The sequence below is a fragment of the Salvelinus fontinalis genome, chromosome 14, assembly GCF_029448725.1.
Source record: "Salvelinus fontinalis isolate EN_2023a chromosome 14, ASM2944872v1, whole genome shotgun sequence".
Taxonomy (NCBI): Eukaryota; Metazoa; Chordata; class Actinopteri; order Salmoniformes; family Salmonidae; genus Salvelinus; species Salvelinus fontinalis.
Window position 1 is genome coordinate 57,871 of NC_074678.1, and position 22,130 is coordinate 80,000.

At 40.1% G+C, this 22,130-nt stretch overlaps 1 protein-coding gene across 1 annotated transcript in view; it reads right to left on the bottom strand.

The window, feature by feature from the left end:
- LOC129811126 (collagen alpha-1(XI) chain-like) overlaps positions 1-22,130 on the bottom strand; it is a gene marked incomplete at its 5' end in the record, with an annotated part of 79,659 nt that overhangs the window by 54,002 nt on the left and 3,527 nt on the right. Inside the window, 3 exon segments of the mRNA XM_055862333.1 lie at positions 19,137-19,178; positions 19,340-19,387; positions 19,517-19,645. Coding sequence (XP_055718308.1) covers positions 19,137-19,178; positions 19,340-19,387; positions 19,517-19,645 — 219 coding nt within the window.

Sequence of the window (22,130 nt, forward strand, 5' to 3'; positions counted from 1 at the left end):
ACTGAACCAATGAAACACAACTAGTGTAGTGGAGAAACTGAACTAATGAAACACAACCGGTGAAGTGGAGAGAGAAACTAAACTAAGGAAACACAACTGGTGTAGTGGAGAAACTAAACTAATGAAACACAACTGGTGTAGTGGAGAGAGAAACTGAACTAATGAAACACAACTGGTGTAGTGGAGAAACTGAACTAATGAAACACAACTGGTGTAGTGGAGAAACTGAACTAATGAAACACAAATGGTGTAGTGGAGAAACTGAACTAATGAAACACAACTGGTGTAGTGGAGAAACAGAACTAATGAAACACAAATGGTGTAGTGGAGAAACTGAACTAATGAAACACAACTGGTGTAGTGGAGAAACTGAACTAATGAAACACAACCGGTGTAGTGGAGAGAGAAACTGAACTAATGAAACACAACCGGTGTAGTGGAGAAACTGAACTAATGAAACACAACTGGTGTAGTGGAGAGAGAAACTGAACTAATGAAACACAACCTGTGTAGTGGCGAAACTGAACTAATGAAACACAACTGGTGCAGTGGAGAAACTGAACTAATGAAACACAACTGGTGTAGTGGAGAAACTGAACTAATGAAACACAACCGGTGAAGTGGAGAAACTGAACTAATGAAACACAACCGGTGTAGTGGAGAAACTGAACTAATGAAACACAACCGGTGTAATGGAGAAACTGAACTAATGAAACACAACTGGTGTAGTGGAGAGAGAAACTGAACTAATGAAACACAACCAGTGTAGTGGAGAGAGAAACTGAAATAATGAAACACAACAGGTGTAGTGGAGAAACTGAACTAATGAAACACAACTGGTGTAGTGGAGAAACTGAACTAATGAAACACAACCAGTGTAGTGGAGAGAGAAACTGAAATAATGAAACACAACCGGTGTAGTGGAGAGAGAAACTGAACTAATGAAACACAACCGGTGTAGTGGAGAGAGAAACTGAACTAATGAAACACAACTGGTGTAGTGGAGAAACTGAACTAATGAAACACAACCGGTGTACTGGAGAAACTGAACTAATGAAACACAACTAGTGTAGTGGAGAAACTGAACTAATGAAACACAACTAGTGTAGTGGAGAAACTGAACTAATGAAACACAACCGGTGTAGTGGAGAAACTGAACTAATGAAATACAACTAGTGTAGTGGAGAAACTGAACTAATGAAACACAACTGGTGTAGTGGAGAAACTGAACTAATGAAACACAACTTGTGTAGTGGAGAAACTGAACTAATGAAACACAACCGGTGTAGTGGAGAAACTGAACTAATGAAACACAACTGGTGAAGTGGAGAGAGAAACTGAACTAATGAAACACAACCGGTGTAGTGGAGAAACTGAACTAATGAAACACAACTGGTGTAGTGGAGAGAGAAACTGAACTAATGAAACACAATTGGTGTAGTGGAGAGAGAAACTGAACTAATGAAACACAACCGGTGTAGTGGAGAGAGAAACTGAACCAATGAAACACAACTGGTGTAGTGGAGAAACTGAACCAAAGAAACAAAACCGGTGTAGTGGAGAAACTCAACTAATGAAACACAACCGGTGTAGTGGAGAAACTGATCCAATGAAACACAACTGGTGTAGTGGAGAAACTGAACTAATGAAACACAACTGGTGTAGTGGAGAGACTGAACTAATGAAACACAACTGGTGTAGTGGAGAAACTGAACTAATGAAACACAACTGGTGTAGTGGAGAGAGAAACTGAACTAATGAAACACAACCGGTGTAGTGGAGAAACTGAACCAATGAAACACAACTAGTGTAGTGGAGAAACTAAACTAATGAAACACAACTGGTGTAGTGGAGAGAGAAACTGAACTAATGAAACACAACTGGTGTAGTGGAGAAACTGAACTAATGAAACACAAATGGTGTAGTGGAGAAACTGAACTAATGAAACACAACTGGTGTAGTGGAGAAACAGAACTAATGAAACACAAATGGTGTAGTGGAGAAACTGAACTAATGAAACACAACTGGTGTAGTGGAGAAACTGAACTAATGAAACACAACCAGTGTAGTGGAGAGAGAAACTGAACTAATGAAACACAACCGGTGTAGTGGAGAAACTGAACTAATGAAACACAACTGGTGTAGTGGAGAGAGAAACTGAACTAATGAAACACAACCTGTGTAGTGGCGAAACTGAACTAATGAAACACAACTGGTGCAGTGGAGAAACTGAACTAATGAAACACAACTGGTGTAGTGGAGAAACTGAACTAATGAAACACAACCGGTGAAGTGGAGAAACTGAACTAATGAAACACAACCGGTGTAGTGGAGAAACTGAACTAATGAAACACAACCGGTGTAATGGAGAAACTGAACTAATGAAACACAACTGGTGTAGTGGAGAGAGAAACTGAACTAATGAAACACAACCGGTGTAGTGGAGAGAGAAACTGAACTAATGAAACACAACCGGTGTAGTGGAGAGAGAAACTGAACTAATGAAACACAACTGGTGTAGTGGAGAAACTGAACTAATGAAACACAACTGGTGTAGTGGAGAAACTGAACTAATGAAACACAACCGGTGTAGTGGAGAAACTGAACTAATGAAACACAACTAGTGTAGTGGAGAAACTGAACTAATGAAACACAACTAGTGTAGTGGAGAAACTGAACTAATGAAACACAACTGGTGTAGTGGAGAGACTGAACTAATGAAACACAACTGGTGTAGTGGAGAAACTGAACTAATGAAACACAACTGGTGTAGTGGAGAGAGAAACTGAACTAATGAAACACAACCTGTGTAGTGGCGAAACTGAACTAATGAAACACAACTGGTGCAGTGGAGAAACTGAACTAATGAAACACAACTGGTGTAGTGGAGAAACTGAACTAATGAAACACAACCTGTGAAGTGGAGAAACTGAACTAATGAAACACAACCGGTGTAGTGGAGAAACTGAACTAATGAAACACAACCGGTGTAATGGAGAAACTGAACTAATGAAACACAACTGGTGTAGTGGAGAGAGAAACTGAACTAATGAAACACAACCAGTGTAGTGGAGAGAGAAACTGAAATAATGAAACACAACAGGTGTAGTGGAGAGAGAAACTGAACCAATGAAACACAACTGGTGTAGTGGAGAAACTGAACCAATGAAACAAAACCGGTGTAGTGGAGAAACTCAACTAATGAAACACAACCGGTGTAGTGGAGAAACTGATCCAATGAAACACAACTGGTGTAGTGGAGAAACTGAACTAATGAAACACAATCAGTGTAGTGGAGAGAGAAACTGAAATAATGAAACACAACCGGTGTAGTGGAGAGAGAAACTGAATTAATGAAACACAACCGGTGTAGTGGAGAGAGAAACTGAACTAATGAAACACAACTGGTGTAGTGGAGAAACTGAACTAATGAAACACAACTGGTGTAGTGGAGAAACTGAACTAATGAAACACAACCGGTGTAGTGGAGAAACTGAACTAATGAAACACAACTAGTGTAGTGGAGAAACTGAACTAATGAAACACAACTAGTGTAGTGGAGAAACTAAACTAATGAAACACAACTGTTGTAGTGGAGAAACTGAACTAATGAAACACAACTGGTGTAGTGGAGAAACTGAACTAATGAAACACAACCGGTGTAGTGGAGAAACTGAACTAATGAAACACAACTAGTGTAGTGGAGAAACTGAACTAATGAAACACAACTAGTGTAGTGGAGAAACTGAACTAATGAAACACAACCGGTGAAGTGGAGAAACTGAACTAATGAAATACAACTAGTGTAGTGGAGAAACTGAACTAATGAAACACAACTGGTGTAGTGGAGAAACTGAACTAATGAAACACAACTTGTGTAGTGGAGAAACTGAACTAATGAAACACAACCGGTGTAGTGGAGAAACTGAACTAATGAAACACAACTGGTGAAGTGGAGAGAGAAACTGAACTAATGAAACACAACCGGTGTAGTGGAGAAACTGAACTAATGAAAAACAACTGGTGTAGTGGAGAGAGAAACTGAACTAATGAAACACAATTGGTGTAGTGGAGAGAGAAACTGAACTAATGAAACACAACCGGTGTAGTGGAGAGAGAAACTGAACCAATGAAACACAACTGGTGTAGTGGAGAAACTGAACCAATGAAACAAAACCGGTGTAGTGGAGAAACTCAACTAATGAAACACAACCGGTGTAGTGGAGAAACTGATCCAATGAAACACAACTAGTGTAGTGGAGAAACTGAACTAATGAAACACAACCGGTGTAGTGGAGAAACTGAACCAATGAAACACAACCGGTGTAGTGGAGAGAGAAACTGAACCAATGAAACACACCTGGTGTAGTGGAGAAACTGAACTAATGAAACACAACTGGTCTAGTGGAGAAACTGAACTAATGAAACACAACTGGTGTAGTGGAGAAACTGATCTAATGAAACACAACTGGTGTAGTGGAGAGAGAAACTGAACTAATGAAACACAACCAGTGTAGTGGAGAAACTGAACTAATGAAACACAACCGGTGTAGTGGAGAAACTGAACTAATGAAACACAACCGGTGTAGTGGAGAAACTGATCTAATGAAACACAACTGGTGTAGTGGAGAAACTGAACTAATGAAACACAACTGGTGTAGTGGAGAGACTGAACTAATGAAACACAACTGGTGTAGTGGAGAAACTGAACTAATGAAACACAACTGGTGTAGTGGAGAGAGAAACTGAACTAATGAAACACAACCGGTGTAGTGGAGAGAGAAACTGAACTAATGAAACACAACCGGTGTAGTGGAGAAACTGAACCAATGAAACACAACTAGTGTAGTGGAGAAACTGAACTAATGAAACACAACCGGTGAAGTGGAGAGAGAAACTAAACTAAGGAAACACAACTGGTGTAGTGGAGAAACTAAACTAATGAAACACAACTGGTGTAGTGGAGAGAGAAACTGAACTAATGAAACACAACTGGTGTAGTGGAGAAACTGAACTAATGAAACACAACTGGTGTAGTGGAGAAACTGAACTAATGAAACACAAATGGTGTAGTGGAGAAACTGAACTAATGAAACACAACTGGTGTAGTGGAGAAACAGAACTAATGAAACACAAATGGTGTAGTGGAGAAACTGAACTAATGAAACACAACTGGTGTAGTGGAGAAACTGAACTAATGAAACACAACCGGTGTAGTGGAGAGAGAAACTGAACTAATGAAACACAACCGGTGTAGTGGAGAAACTGAACTAATGAAACACAACTGGTGTAGTGGAGAGAGAAACTGAACTAATGAAACACAACCTGTGTAGTGGCGAAACTGAACTAATGAAACACAACTGGTGCAGTGGAGAAACTGAACTAATGAAACACAACTGGTGTAGTGGAGAAACTGAACTAATGAAACACAACCGGTGAAGTGGAGAAACTGAACTAATGAAACACAACCGGTGTAGTGGAGAAACTGAACTAATGAAACACAACCGGTGTAATGGAGAAACTGAACTAATGAAACACAACTGGTGTAGTGGAGAAACTGAACTAATGAAACACAACCAGTGTAGTGGAGAGAGAAACTGAAATAATGAAACACAACCGGTGTAGTGGAGAGAGAAACTGAAATAATGAAACACAACCGGTGTAGTGGAGAGAGAAACTGAACTAATGAAACACAACCGGTGTAGTGGAGAGAGAAACTGAACTAATGAAACACAACTGGTGTAGTGGAGAAACTGAACTAATGAAACACAACCGGTGTACTGGAGAAACTGAACTAATGAAACACAACTAGTGTAGTGGAGAAACTGAACTAATGAAACACAACTAGTGTAGTGGAGAAACTGAACTAATGAAACACAACCGGTGTAGTGGAGAAACTGAACTAATGAAATACAACTAGTGTAGTGGAGAAACTGAACTAATGAAACACAACTGGTGTAGTGGAGAAACTGAACTAATGAAACACAACTTGTGTAGTGGAGAAACTGAACTAATGAAACACAACCGGTGTAGTGGAGAAACTGAACTAATGAAACACAACTGGTGAAGTGGAGAGAGAAACTGAACTAATGAAACACAACCGGTGTAGTGGAGAAACTGAACTAATGAAACACAACTGGTGTAGTGGAGAGAGAAACTGAACTAATGAAACACAATTGGTGTAGTGGAGAGAGAAACTGAACTAATGAAACACAACCGGTGTAGTGGAGAGAGAAACTGAACCAATGAAACACAACTGGTGTAGTGGAGAAACTGAACCAAAGAAACAAAACCGGTGTAGTGGAGAAACTCAACTAATGAAACACAACCGGTGTAGTGGAGAAACTGATCCAATGAAACACAACTGGTGTAGTGGAGAAACTGAACTAATGAAACACAACTGGTGTAGTGGAGAGACTGAACTAATGAAACACAACTGGTGTAGTGGAGAAACTGAACTAATGAAACACAACTGGTGTAGTGGAGAGAGAAACTGAACTAATGAAACACAACCGGTGTAGTGGAGAAACTGAACCAATGAAACACAACTAGTGTAGTGGAGAAACTAAACTAATGAAACACAACTGGTGTAGTGGAGAGAGAAACTGAACTAATGAAACACAACTGGTGTAGTGGAGAAACTGAACTAATGAAACACAAATGGTGTAGTGGAGAAACTGAACTAATGAAACACAACTGGTGTAGTGGAGAAACAGAACTAATGAAACACAAATGGTGTAGTGGAGAAACTGAACTAATGAAACACAACTGGTGTAGTGGAGAAACTGAACTAATGAAACACAACCAGTGTAGTGGAGAGAGAAACTGAACTAATGAAACACAACCGGTGTAGTGGAGAAACTGAACTAATGAAACACAACTGGTGTAGTGGAGAGAGAAACTGAACTAATGAAACACAACCTGTGTAGTGGCGAAACTGAACTAATGAAACACAACTGGTGCAGTGGAGAAACTGAACTAATGAAACACAACTGGTGTAGTGGAGAAACTGAACTAATGAAACACAACCGGTGAAGTGGAGAAACTGAACTAATGAAACACAACCGGTGTAGTGGAGAAACTGAACTAATGAAACACAACCGGTGTAATGGAGAAACTGAACTAATGAAACACAACTGGTGTAGTGGAGAGAGAAACTGAACTAATGAAACACAACCGGTGTAGTGGAGAGAGAAACTGAACTAATGAAACACAACCGGTGTAGTGGAGAGAGAAACTGAACTAATGAAACACAACTGGTGTAGTGGAGAAACTGAACTAATGAAACACAACTGGTGTAGTGGAGAAACTGAACTAATGAAACACAACCGGTGTAGTGGAGAAACTGAACTAATGAAACACAACTAGTGTAGTGGAGAAACTGAACTAATGAAACACAACTAGTGTAGTGGAGAAACTGAACTAATGAAACACAACCGGTGTAGTGGAGAAACTGAACTAATGAAACACAACTAGTGTAGTGGAGAAACTGAACTAATGAAACACAACTAGTGTAGTGGAGAAACTGAACTAATGAAACACAACCGGTGTAGTGGAGAAACTGAACTAATGAAATACAACTAGTGTAGTGGAGAAACTGAACTAATGAAACACAACTGGTGTAGTGGAGAAACTGAACTAATGAAACACAACTTGTGTAGTGGAGAAACTGAACTAATGAAACACAACCGGTGTAGTGGAGAAACTGAACTAATGAAACACAACTGGTGAAGTGGAGAGAGAAACTGAACTAATGAAACACAACCGGTGTAGTGGAGAAACTGAACTAATGAAACACAACTGGTGTAGTGGAGAGAGAAACTGAACTAATGAAACACAATTGGTGTAGTGGAGAGAGAAACTGAACTAATGAAACACAACCGGTGTAGTGGAGAGAGAAACTGAACCAATGAAACACAACTGGTGTAGTGGAGAAACTGAACCAATGAAACAAAACCGGTGTAGTGGAGAAACTCAACTAATGAAACACAACCGGTGTAGTGGAGAAACTGATCCAATGAAACACAACTGATGTAGTGGAGAAACTGAACTAATGAAACACAACTGGTGTAGTGGAGAGACTGAACTAATGAAACACAACTGGTGTAGTGGAGAAACTGAACTAATGAAACACAACTGGTGTAGTGGAGAGAGAAACTGAACTAATGAAACACAACCGGTGTAGTGGAGAAACTGAACCAATGAAAAACAACTAGTGTAGTGGAGAAACTGAACTAATGAAACACAACCGGTGAAGTGGAGAGAGAAACTAAACTAATGAAACACAACTGGTGTAGTGGAGAAACTAAACTAATGAAACACAACTGGTGTAGTGGAGAAACTGAACTAATGAAACACAACTGGTGTAGTGGAGAAACTGAACTAATGAAACACAAATGGTGTAGTGGAGAAACTGAACTAATGAAACACAACCGGTGTAGTGGAGAAACTGAACTAATGAAACACAACTAGTGTAGTGGAGAAACTGAACTAATGAAACACAACTAGTGTAGTGGAGAAACTGAACTAATGAAACACAACCGGTGTAGTGGAGAAACTGAACTAATGAAACACAACTAGTGTAGTGGAGAAACTGAACTAATGAAACACAACTAGTGTAGTGGAGAAACTGAACTAATGAAACACAACCGGTGTAGTGGAGAAACTGAACTAATGAAATACAACTAGTGTAGTGGAGAAACTGAACTAATGAAACACAACTGGTGTAGTGGAGAAACTGAACTAATGAAACACAACTTGTGTAGTGGAGAAACTGAACTAATGAAACACAACCGGTGTAGTGGAGAAACTGAACTAATGAAACACAACTGGTGAAGTGGAGAGAGAAACTGAACTAATGAAACACAACCGGTGTAGTGGAGAAACTGAACTAATGAAACACAACTGGTGTAGTGGAGAGAGAAACTGAACTAATGAAACACAATTGGTGTAGTGGAGAGAGAAACTGAACTAATGAAACACAACCGGTGTAGTGGAGAGAGAAACTGAACCAATGAAACACAACTGGTGTAGTGGAGAAACTGAACCAATGAAACAAAACCGGTGTAGTGGAGAAACTCAACTAATGAAACACAACCGGTGTAGTGGAGAAACTGATCCAATGAAACACAACTGATGTAGTGGAGAAACTGAACTAATGAAACACAACTGGTGTAGTGGAGAGACTGAACTAATGAAACACAACTGGTGTAGTGGAGAAACTGAACTAATGAAACACAACTGGTGTAGTGGAGAGAGAAACTGAACTAATGAAACACAACCGGTGTAGTGGAGAAACTGAACCAATGAAAAACAACTAGTGTAGTGGAGAAACTGAACTAATGAAACACAACCGGTGAAGTGGAGAGAGAAACTAAACTAATGAAACACAACTGGTGTAGTGGAGAAACTAAACTAATGAAACACAACTGGTGTAGTGGAGAGAGAAACTGAACTAATGAAACACAACTGGTGTAGTGGAGAAACTGAACTAATGAAACACAAATGGTGTAGTGGAGAAACTGAACTAATGAAACACAACTGGTGTAGTGGAGAAACAGAACTAATGAAACACAACTGGTGTAGTGGAGAAACTGAACTAATGAAACACAACTGGTGTAGTGGAGAAACTGAACTAATGAAACACAACTGGTGTAGTGGAGAGAGAAACTGAACTAATGAAACACAACCGGTGTAGTGGAGAAACTGAACTAATGAAACACAACTGGTGTAGTGGAGAGAGAAACTGAACTAATGAAACACAACCTGTGTAGTGGCGAAACTGAACTAATGAAACACAACTGGTGCAGTGGAGAAACTGAACTAATGAAACACAACTGGTGTAGTGGAGAAACTGAACTAATGAAACACAACCGGTGAAGTGGAGAAACTGAACTAATGAAACACAACCGGTGTAGTGGAGAAACTGAACTAATGAAACACAACCGGTGTAATGGAGAAACTGAGCTAATGAAACACAACTGGTGTAGTGGAGAGAGAAACTGAACTAATGAAACACAACCAGTGTAGTGGAGAGAGAAACTGAAATAATGAAACACAACAGGTGTAGTGGAGAAACTGAACTAATGAAACACAACTGGTGTAGTGGAGAAACTGAACTAATGAAACACAACCAGTGTAGTGGAGAGAGAAACTGAAATAATGAAACACAACCGGTGTAGTGGAGAGAGAAACTGAACTAATGAAACACAACCGGTGTAGTGGAGAGAGAAACTGAACTAATGAAACACAACTGGTGTAGTGGAGAAACTGAACTAATGAAACACAACTGGTGTAGTGGAGAAACTGAACTAATGAAACACAACCGGTGTAGTGGAGAAACTGAACTAATGAAACACAACTAGTGTAGTGGAGAAACTGAACTAATGAAACACAACTGGTGTAGTGGAGAAACTAAACTAATGAAACACAACTGGTGTAGTGGAGAAACTGAACTAATGAAACACAACTGGTGTAGTGGAGAAACTGAACTAATGAAACACAACCGGTGTAGTGGAGAAACTGAACTAATGAAACACAACTAGTGTAGTGGAGAAACTGAACTAATGAAACACAACTAGTGTAGTGGAGAAACTGAACTAATGAAACACAACCGGTGTAGTGGAGAAACTGAACTAATGAAATACAACTAGTGTAGTGGAGAAACTGAACTAATGAAACACAACTGGTGTAGTGGAGAAACTGAACTAATGAAACACAACTTGTGTAGTGGAGAAACTGAACTAATGAAACACAACCGGTGTAGTGGAGAAACTGAACTAATGAAACACAACTGGTGAAGTGGAGAGAGAAACTGAACTAATGAAACACAACCGGTGTAGTGGAGAAACTGAACTAATGAAACACAACTGGTGTAGTGGAGAGAGAAACTGAACTAATGAAACACAATTGGTGTAGTGGAGAGAGAAACTGAACTAATGAAACACAACCGGTGTAGTGGAGAGAGAAACTGAACCAATGAAACACAACTGGTGTAGTGGAGAAACTGAACCAATGAAACAAAACCGGTGTAGTGGAGAAACTCAACTAATGAAACACAACCGGTGTAGTGGAGAAACTGATCCAATGAAACACAACTGGTGTAGTGGAGAAACTGAACTAATGAAACACAACTGGTGTAGTGGAGAGACTGAACTAATGAAACACAACTGGTGTAGTGGAGAAACTGAACTAATGAAACACAACTGGTGTAGTGGAGAGAGAAACTGAACTAATGAAACACAACCGGTGTAGTGGAGAAACTGAACTAATGAAACACAACTGGTGTAGTGGAGAGAGAAACTGAACTAATGAAACACAACCTGTGTAGTGGCGAAACTGAACTAATGAAACACAACTGGTGCAGTGGAGAAACTGAACTAATGAAACACAACTGGTGTAGTGGAGAAACTGAACTAATGAAACACAACCGGTGAAGTGGAGAAACTGAACTAATGAAACACAACCGGTGTAGTGGAGAAACTGAAATAATGAAACACAACCGGTGTAATGGAGAAACTGAGCTAATGAAACACAACTGGTGTAGTGGAGAGAGAAACTGAACTAATGAAACACAACCAGTGTAGTGGAGAGAGAAACTGAAATAATGAAACACAACAGGTGTAGTGGAGAAACTGAACTAATGAAACACAACTGGTGTAGTGGAGAAACTGAACTAATGAAACACAACCAGTGTAGTGGAGAGAGAAACTGAAATAATGAAACACAACCGGTGTAGTGGAGAGAGAAACTGAACTAATGAAACACAACCGGTGTAGTGGAGAGAGAAACTGAACTAATGAAACACAACTGGTGTAGTGGAGAAACTGAACTAATGAAACACAACTGGTGTAGTGGAGAAACTGAACTAATGAAACACAACCGGTGTAGTGGAGAAACTGAACTAATGAAACACAACTAGTGTAGTGGAGAAACTGAACTAATGAAACACAACTGGTGTAGTGGAGAAACTAAACTAATGAAACACAACTGGTGTAGTGGAGAAACTGAACTAATGAAACACAACTGGTGTAGTGGAGAAACTGAACTAATGAAACACAACCGGTGTAGTGGAGAAACTGAACTAATGAAACACAACTAGTGTAGTGGAGAAACTGAACTAATGAAACACAACTAGTGTAGTGGAGAAACTGAACTAATGAAACACAACCGGTGTAGTGGAGAAACTGAACTAATGAAATACAACTAGTGTAGTGGAGAAACTGAACTAATGAAACACAACTGGTGTAGTGGAGAAACTGAACTAATGAAACACAACTTGTGTAGTGGAGAAACTGAACTAATGAAACACAACCGGTGTAGTGGAGAAACTGAACTAATGAAACACAACTGGTGAAGTGGAGAGAGAAACTGAACTAATGAAACACAACCGGTGTAGTGGAGAAACTGAACTAATGAAACACAACTGGTGTAGTGGAGAGAGAAACTGAACTAATGAAACACAATTGGTGTAGTGGAGAGAGAAACTGAACTAATGAAACACAACCGGTGTAGTGGAGAGAGAAACTGAACCAATGAAACACAACTGGTGTAGTGGAGAAACTGAACCAATGAAACAAAACCGGTGTAGTGGAGAAACTCAACTAATGAAACACAACCGGTGTAGTGGAGAAACTGATCCAATGAAACACAACTGGTGTAGTGGAGAAACTGAACTAATGAAACACAACTGGTGTAGTGGAGAGACTGAACTAATGAAACACAACTGGTGTAGTGGAGAAACTGAACTAATGAAACACAACTGGTGTAGTGGAGAGAGAAACTGAACTAATGAAACACAACCGGTGTAGTGGAGAAACTGAACCAATGAAACACAACTAGTGTAGTGGAGAAACTAAACTAATGAAACACAACTGGTGTAGTGGAGAGAGAAACTGAACTAATGAAACACAACTGGTGTAGTGGAGAAACTGAACTAATGAAACACAAATGGTGTAGTGGAGAAACTGAACTAATGAAACACAACTGGTGTAGTGGAGAAACAGAACTAATGAAACACAAATGGTGTAGTGGAGAAACTGAACTAATGAAACACAACTGGTGTAGTGGAGAAACTGAACTAATGAAACACAACCAGTGTAGTGGAGAGAGAAACTGAACTAATGAAACACAACCGGTGTAGTGGAGAAACTGAACTAATGAAACACAACTGGTGTAGTGGAGAGAGAAACTGAACTAATGAAACACAACCTGTGTAGTGGCGAAACTGAACTAATGAAACACAACTGGTGCAGTGGAGAAACTGAACTAATGAAACACAACTGGTGTAGTGGAGAAACTGAACTAATGAAACACAACCGGTGAAGTGGAGAAACTGAACTAATGAAACACAACCGGTGTAGTGGAGAAACTGAACTAATGAAACACAACCGGTGTAATGGAGAAACTGAACTAATGAAACACAACTGGTGTAGTGGAGAGAGAAACTGAACTAATGAAACACAACCGGTGTAGTGGAGAGAGAAACTGAACTAATGAAACACAACCGGTGTAGTGGAGAGAGAAACTGAACTAATGAAACACAACTGGTGTAGTGGAGAAACTGAACTAATGAAACACAACTGGTGTAGTGGAGAAACTGAACTAATGAAACACAACCGGTGTAGTGGAGAAACTGAACTAATGAAACACAACTAGTGTAGTGGAGAAACTGAACTAATGAAACACAACTAGTGTAGTGGAGAAACTGAACTAATGAAACACAACCGGTGTAGTGGAGAAACTGAACTAATGAAACACAACTAGTGTAGTGGAGAAACTGAACTAATGAAACACAACTAGTGTAGTGGAGAAACTGAACTAATGAAACACAACCGGTGTAGTGGAGAAACTGAACTAATGAAATACAACTAGTGTAGTGGAGAAACTGAACTAATGAAACACAACTGGTGTAGTGGAGAAACTGAACTAATGAAACACAACTTGTGTAGTGGAGAAACTGAACTAATGAAACACAACCGGTGTAGTGGAGAAACTGAACTAATGAAACACAACTGGTGAAGTGGAGAGAGAAACTGAACTAATGAAACACAACCGGTGTAGTGGAGAAACTGAACTAATGAAACACAACTGGTGTAGTGGAGAGAGAAACTGAACTAATGAAACACAATTGGTGTAGTGGAGAGAGAAACTGAACTAATGAAACACAACCGGTGTAGTGGAGAGAGAAACTGAACCAATGAAACACAACTGGTGTAGTGGAGAAACTGAACCAATGAAACAAAACCGGTGTAGTGGAGAAACTCAACTAATGAAACACAACCGGTGTAGTGGAGAAACTGATCCAATGAAACACAACTGATGTAGTGGAGAAACTGAACTAATGAAACACAACTGGTGTAGTGGAGAGACTGAACTAATGAAACACAACTGGTGTAGTGGAGAAACTGAACTAATGAAACACAACTGGTGTAGTGGAGAGAGAAACTGAACTAATGAAACACAACCGGTGTAGTGGAGAAACTGAACCAATGAAAAACAACTAGTGTAGTGGAGAAACTGAACTAATGAAACACAACCGGTGAAGTGGAGAGAGAAACTAAACTAATGAAACACAACTGGTGTAGTGGAGAAACTAAACTAATGAAACACAACTGGTGTAGTGGAGAGAGAAACTGAACTAATGAAACACAACTGGTGTAGTGGAGAAACTGAACTAATGAAACACAAATGGTGTAGTGGAGAAACTGAACTAATGAAACACAACTGGTGTAGTGGAGAAACAGAACTAATGAAACACAAATGGTGTAGTGGAGAAACTGAACTAATGAAACACAACTGGTGTAGTGGAGAAACTGAACTAATGAAACACAACTGGTGTAGTGGAGAGAGAAACTGAACTAATGAAACACAACCGGTGTAGTGGAGAAACTGAACTAATGAAACACAACTGGTGTAGTGGAGAGAGAAACTGAACTAATGAAACACAACCTGTGTAGTGGCGAAACTGAACTAATGAAACACAACTGGTGCAGTGGAGAAACTGAACTAATGAAACACAACTGGTGTAGTGGAGAAACTGAACTAATGAAACACAACCGGTGAAGTGGAGAAACTGAACTAATGAAACACAACCGGTGTAGTGGAGAAACTGAACTAATGAAACACAACCGGTGTAATGGAGAAACTGAGCTAATGAAACACAACTGGTGTAGTGGAGAGAGAAACTGAACTAATGAAACACAACCAGTGTAGTGGAGAGAGAAACTGAAATAATGAAACACAACAGGTGTAGTGGAGAAACTGAACTAATGAAACACAACTGGTGTAGTGGAGAAACTGAACTAATGAAACACAACCAGTGTAGTGGAGAGAGAAACTGAAATAATGAAACACAACCGGTGTAGTGGAGAGAGAAACTGAACTAATGAAACACAACCGGTGTAGTGGAGAGAGAAACTGAACTAATGAAACACAACTGGTGTAGTGGAGAAACTGAACTAATGAAACACAACTGGTGTAGTGGAGAAACTGAACTAATGAAACACAACCGGTGTAGTGGAGAAACTGAACTAATGAAACACAACTAGTGTAGTGGAGAAACTGAACTAATGAAACACAACTAGTGTAGTGGAGAAACTAAACTAATGAAACACAACTGGTGTAGTGGAGAAACTGAACTAATGAAACACAACTGGTGTAGTGGAGAAACTGAACTAATGAAACACAACCGGTGTAGTGGAGAAACTGAACTAATGAAACACAAATAGTGTAGTGGAGAAACTGAACTAATGAAACACAACTAGTGTAGTGGAGAAACTGAACTAATGAAACACAACCGGTGTAGTGGAGAAACTGAACTAATGAAATACAACTAGTGTAGTGGAGAAACTGAACTAATGAAACACAACTGGTGTAGTGGAGAAACTGAACTAATGAAACACAACTTGTGTAGTGGAGAAACTGAACTAATGAAACACAACCGGTGTAGTGGAGAAACTGAACTAATGAAACACAACTGGTGAAGTGGAGAGAGAAACTGAACTAATGAAACACAACCGGTGTAGTGGAGAAACTGAACTAATGAAACACAACTGGTGTAGTGGAGAGAGAAACTGAACTAATGAAACACAATTGGTGTAGTGGAGAGAGAAACTGAACTAATGAAACACAACCGGTGTAGTGGAGAGAGAAACTGAACCAATGAAACACAACTGGTGTAGTGGAGAAACTGAACCAATGAAACAAAACCGGTGTAGTGGAGAAACTCAACTAATGAAACACAACCGGTGTAGTGGAGAAACTGATCCAATGAAACACAACTAGTGTAGTGGAGAAACTGAACTAATGAAACACAACCGGTGTAGTGGAGAAACTGAACCAATGAAACACAACCGGTGTAGTGGAGAGAGAAACTGAACCAATGAAACACACCTGGTGTAGTGGAGAAACTGAACTAATGAAACACAACTGGTCTAGTGGAGAAACTGAACTAATGAAACACAACTGGTGTAGTGGAGAAACTGATCTAATGAAACACAACTGGTGTAGTGGAGAGAGAAACTGAACTAATGAAACACAACCAGTGTAGTGGAGAAACTGAACTAATGAAACACAACTAGTGTAGTGGAGAAACTGAACTAATGAAACACAACCGGTGTAGTGGAGAAACTGAACTAATGAAACACAACTGGTGTAGTGGAGAAACTGAACTAATGAAACACAACCGGTGTAGTGGAGAAACTGAACTAATGAAACACAACTGGTGTAGTGGAGAAACTGAACTAATGAAACACAACCGGTGTAGTGGAGAGAGAAACTGAACTAATGAAACACAACCGGTGTAGTGGAGAAACTGAACTAATGAAACACAACTGGTGTAGTGGAGAAACTGAACTAATGAAACACAACCGGTGTAGTGGAGAGAGAAACTGAACTAATGAAACACAACTAGTGTAGTGGAGAAACTGAACTCATGAAACATAACTAGTGTAGTCGAGAAACTGAACTAATGAAACACAACTGGTGTAGTGGAGAAACTGAACTAATAAAACACAACCGGTGTAGTGGAGAAACTGAACTAATGAAACACAACTGGTGTAGTGGAGAAACTGAACTAATGAAACACAACCGGTGTAGTGGAGAGAGAAACTGAACTAATGAAACACAACTAGTGTAGTGGAGAAACTGAACTAATGAAACACAACTGGTGTAGTGGAGAAACTGAACTAATGAAACACAACCGGTGTAGTGGAGAGAGAAACTGAACTAATGAAACACAACCGGTGTAGTGGAGAAACTGAACTAATGAAACACAACCGGTGTAGTGGAGAAACTGAACTAATGAAACACAACCGGTGTAGTGGAGAGAGAAACTGAACTAATGAAACACAACCGGTGTAGTGGAGAAACTGAACTAATGAAACACAACTGGTGTAGTGGAGAAACTGAACTAATGAAACACAACCGGTGTAGTGGAGAAACTGAAGTAATGAAACACAACTAGTGTAGTGGAGAAACTGAACTAATGAAACACAACTGGTGTAGTAGAGAAACTGAACTAATGAAACACAACCGGTGTAGTAAAGAAACTGAACTAATGAAACACAACTAGTGTAGTGGAGAAACTGAACTAATGAAACACAACTAGTGTTGTGGAGAAACTGAACTAATGAAACACAACCGGTGTAGTGGAGAAACTAAACTAATGAAACACAACTGGTGTAGTGGAGAAACTAAACTAATGAAACACAACTAGTGTAGTGGAGAAACTGAACTAATGAAACACAACTGGTGTAGTGAATAAACTGAACTAATGAAACACAACCGGTGTAGTGGAGAAACTGAACTAATGAAACACAACCGGTGTAGTGGAGAAACTAAACTAATGAAACACAGCCAGTGTAGTGGAGAAACTTAACTAATTAAACACAACCGGTGTAGTGGAGAAACTGAACCAATGAAACACAACCGGTGTAGTGGAGAGAGAAACTGAACTAATGAAACACAACCGGTGTAGTGGAGAAACTGAACTAATGAAACACAACCGGTGTAGTGGAGAAACTGAACTAATGAAACACAACTGGTGTAGTGGAGAAACTGAACTAATGAAACACAACCAGTGTAGTGGAGAAACTGAACTAATGAAACACAACCGGTGTAGTGGAGAAACTGAACTAATGAAACACAACCGGTGTAGTGGAGAAACTGAACTAATGAAACACAACTGGTGTAGTGGAGAAACTGAACTAATGAAACACAACCGGTGTAGTGGAGAAACTGAAATAATGAAACACAACAGGTGTAGTGGAGAAACTTAACTAATGAAACACAACCGGTGTAGTGGAGAAACTGAACCAATGAAACACAACCGGTGTAGTGGAGAGAGAAACTGAACTAATGAAACACAACCGGGTGACAGAGACAGTATAGAGCAGGGGCTCGAGGGCCACATCGAGATTTTTAAATCTAACGGAGGTACGCATTTTTGTGGGGACCAATTTTTGATTAAAATTCATTTGTGGGGGGCCTCCCGAGTGGCGCAGCAGACTAAAGCACTGCATCGTAGTGCTTGAGGCATCACTTGATCCCAGGCTGTGTCACAGCTGGCCATGACTGGGAGACCCATGAGGCGGTGCACAATTGGTCCAGCGTCGCCCGGGTTAGGAGAGGGTTTGGCAGGCCGAGATTTCCGTGGCCATCTCGCTCTAGCGACACCTGCCGGACGCATGCACACTGACACGGTCGCCAGGTTTCCTCTGACACAGTGGTGTGTCTGGCTTCCGGGTATTGTGGGCATTGTGTCAAGAAGGGCATTGTGTCAAGAAGCAGTGCGGCTTGACTGGGTCGTGTTTCGGAGGACGCACGGCTCTCGACTTTTGTCTCTCCCGAGTCCTTACAGGAGTTGCAGCGATGGGACAAGACTGTAACTACCAATTGGATACCACGAAAAAGGGGGGGGAAAAAAAAATTTTTTGACTCGCGGGCCGGATTGAAGTGCCCGGCAGGCAAGATTGAAGTGCCCGGCGGGCAAGATTGAAGTGCCCGGCGGGCCGGATTGAAGTGCCCGACGGGACGGATTGAAGTGCCCGACGGGCCGGATTGAAGTGCCTAGGGGGTCATACCTTTGCCCCCTCCCTTGGTATAGAGGAATACACTAAATAACACCACTGACTCACCTCTGGTCCTGGAAAACCCCCGGGGCCTGTGATTAAGGTGCTCTGCAAGATGCCAGAGAAAACATAAAATTATTACTAGTGGTTATTTGAAGAGTCAGGGTGTGTGTGTGTGTGTGTGTGTGTGTGTGTGTGTGTGTGTGTGTGTGTGTGTGTGTGTGTGTGTGTGTGTGTGTGTGTGTGTGTGTGTGTGTGTGTGTACTTACTGCTCCAAAGTAAGATGGTTCTCCTTTCTCTCCTTTCTCTAGTCTTTCCTGGTGGAGAGGAACACACACACACACGCACACACACACACACACAGACATGCACACACTCTCATTAGACTACAAAACAGTAGTTGTTTAGTGTTGAGTCGCTGACAGACATTGCATTGTGAGATGTACCTGTCGGTTCCAGGTCTCCGCCCTCTCCCTCTCAGCCAATCCGTATCGATCTTCAAATTCCTCCTCGTATTCATACTCTCTGACCTCGTACTCATCTGTTTCGTTGTCGTAGTCTTCATACTCTACAATCTGTCACACACACACACACACACACACACACACACACACACACACACACACACACACACACACACACACACACACACACACACACACACACACAGGACAACCCATCATCATCACCATATCCACAGTCAACAGTAGCACAAAGACATTCCAGAATGTAATCTGGAACTGAACCACTAGAACTAGAACAGTGGTTAGAATTAGAACCACAGAACCACAATGACATTCTAGTTCTCTGATTATAACTACAGAACCACAATGACATTCTAGTTCTCTGATTAGAACTACAGAACCACAATGACATTCTAGTTCTCTGATTAGAACCACAGAACCACAATGACATTCTAGTTCTCTGATTAGAACCACAGAACCACAATGACATTCTAGTTCTCTGATTAGAACTACAGAACCACAATGACATTCTAGTTCTCTGATTAGAACTACAGAACCACAATGACATTCTGGTTCTCTGATTAGAACTACAGAACCACAATGACATTCTAGTTCTCTGATTACAACCACAGAACCACAATGACATTCTAGCTCTCTGATTAGAACCACAGAACCACAATGACATTCTAGTTCTCTGATTAGAACTACAGAACCACAATGACATTCTAGTTCTCTGATTAGAACCACAGAACCACAATGACATTCTAGTTCTCTGATTAGAACTACAGAACCACAATGACATTCTAGTTCTCTGATTAGAACCACAGAACCACAATGACATTCTAGTTCTCTGATTACAACTACAGAACCACAATGACATTCTAGTTCTCTGATTAGAACTACAGAACCACAATGACATTCTAGTTCTCTGATTACAACTACAGAACCACAATGACATTCTAGTTCTCTGATTAGAACCACAGAACCACAATGACATTCTAGTTCTCTGATTAGAACTACAGAACCACAATGACATTCTAGTTCTCTGATTAGAACTACAGAACCACAATGACATTCTAGTTCTCTGATTAGAACTACAGAACCATAATGACATTCTAGTTCTCTGATTACAACTACAGAACCACAATGACATTCTAGTTCTCTGATTAGAACCACAGAACCACAATGACATTCTAGTTCTCTGATTAGAACTACAGAACCACAATGACATTCTAGTTCTCTGATTAGAACCACAGAACCACAATGACATTCTAGTTCTCTGATTAGAACTACAGAACCACAATGACATTCTAGTTCTCTGATTAGAACCACAGAACCACAATGACATTCTAGTTCTCTGATTAGAACTACAGAACCACAATGACATTCTAGTTCTCTGATTAGAACTACAGAACCATAATGACATTCTAGTTCTCTGATTACAACTACAGAACCACAATGACATTCTAGTTCTCTGATTAGAACCACAGAACCACAATGACATTCTAGTTCTCTGATTAGAACCACAGAACCACAATGACATTCTAGTTCTCTGATTAGAACTACAGAACCACAATGACATTCTGGTTCTCTGATTAGAACCACAGAACCACAATGACATTCTAGTTCTCTGATTAGAACTACAGAACCACAATGACATTCTAGTTCTCTGATTAGAACTACAGAACCACAATGACATTCTAGTTCTCTGATTAGAACTACAGAACCACAATGACATTCTAGTTCTCTGATTAGAACTACAGAACCACAATGACATTCTAGTTCTCTGATTAGAACTACAGAACCACAATGACATTCTAGTTCTCTGATTAGAACCACAGAACCACAAAGACATTCTAGTTCTCTGATTAGAACTACAGAACCACAATGACATTCTAGTTCTCTGATTAGAACCACAGAACCACAATGACATTCTAGTTCTCTGATTAGAACTACAGAACCACCATGACATTCTAGTTCTCTGATTAGAACTACAGAACCACAATGACATTCTAGTTCTCTGATTATAACTACAGAACCACAATGACATTCTAGTTCTCTGATTAGAACTACAGAACCACAATGACATTCTAGTTCTCTGATTACAACTACAGAACCACAATGACATTCTAGTTCTCTGATTAGAACCACAGAACCACAATGACATTCTAGTTCTCTGATTAGAACTACAGAACCATAATGACATTCTAGTTCTCTGATTACAACTACAGAACCACAATGACATTCTAGTTCTCTGATTAGAACCACAGAACCACAATGACATTCTAGTTCTCTGATTAGAACCACAGAACCACAATGACATTCTAGTTCTCTGATTAGAACTACAGAACCACAATGACATTCTGGTTCTCTGATTAGAACCACAGAACCACAATGACATTCTAGTTCTCTGATTAGAACTACAGAACCACAATGACATTCTAGTTCTCTGATTAGAACTACAGAACCACAATGACATTCTAGTTCTCTGATTAGAACTACAGAACCACAATGACATTCTAGTTCTCTGATTAGAACTACAGAACCACAATGACATTCTAGTTCTCTGATTAGAACTACAGAACCACAATGACAT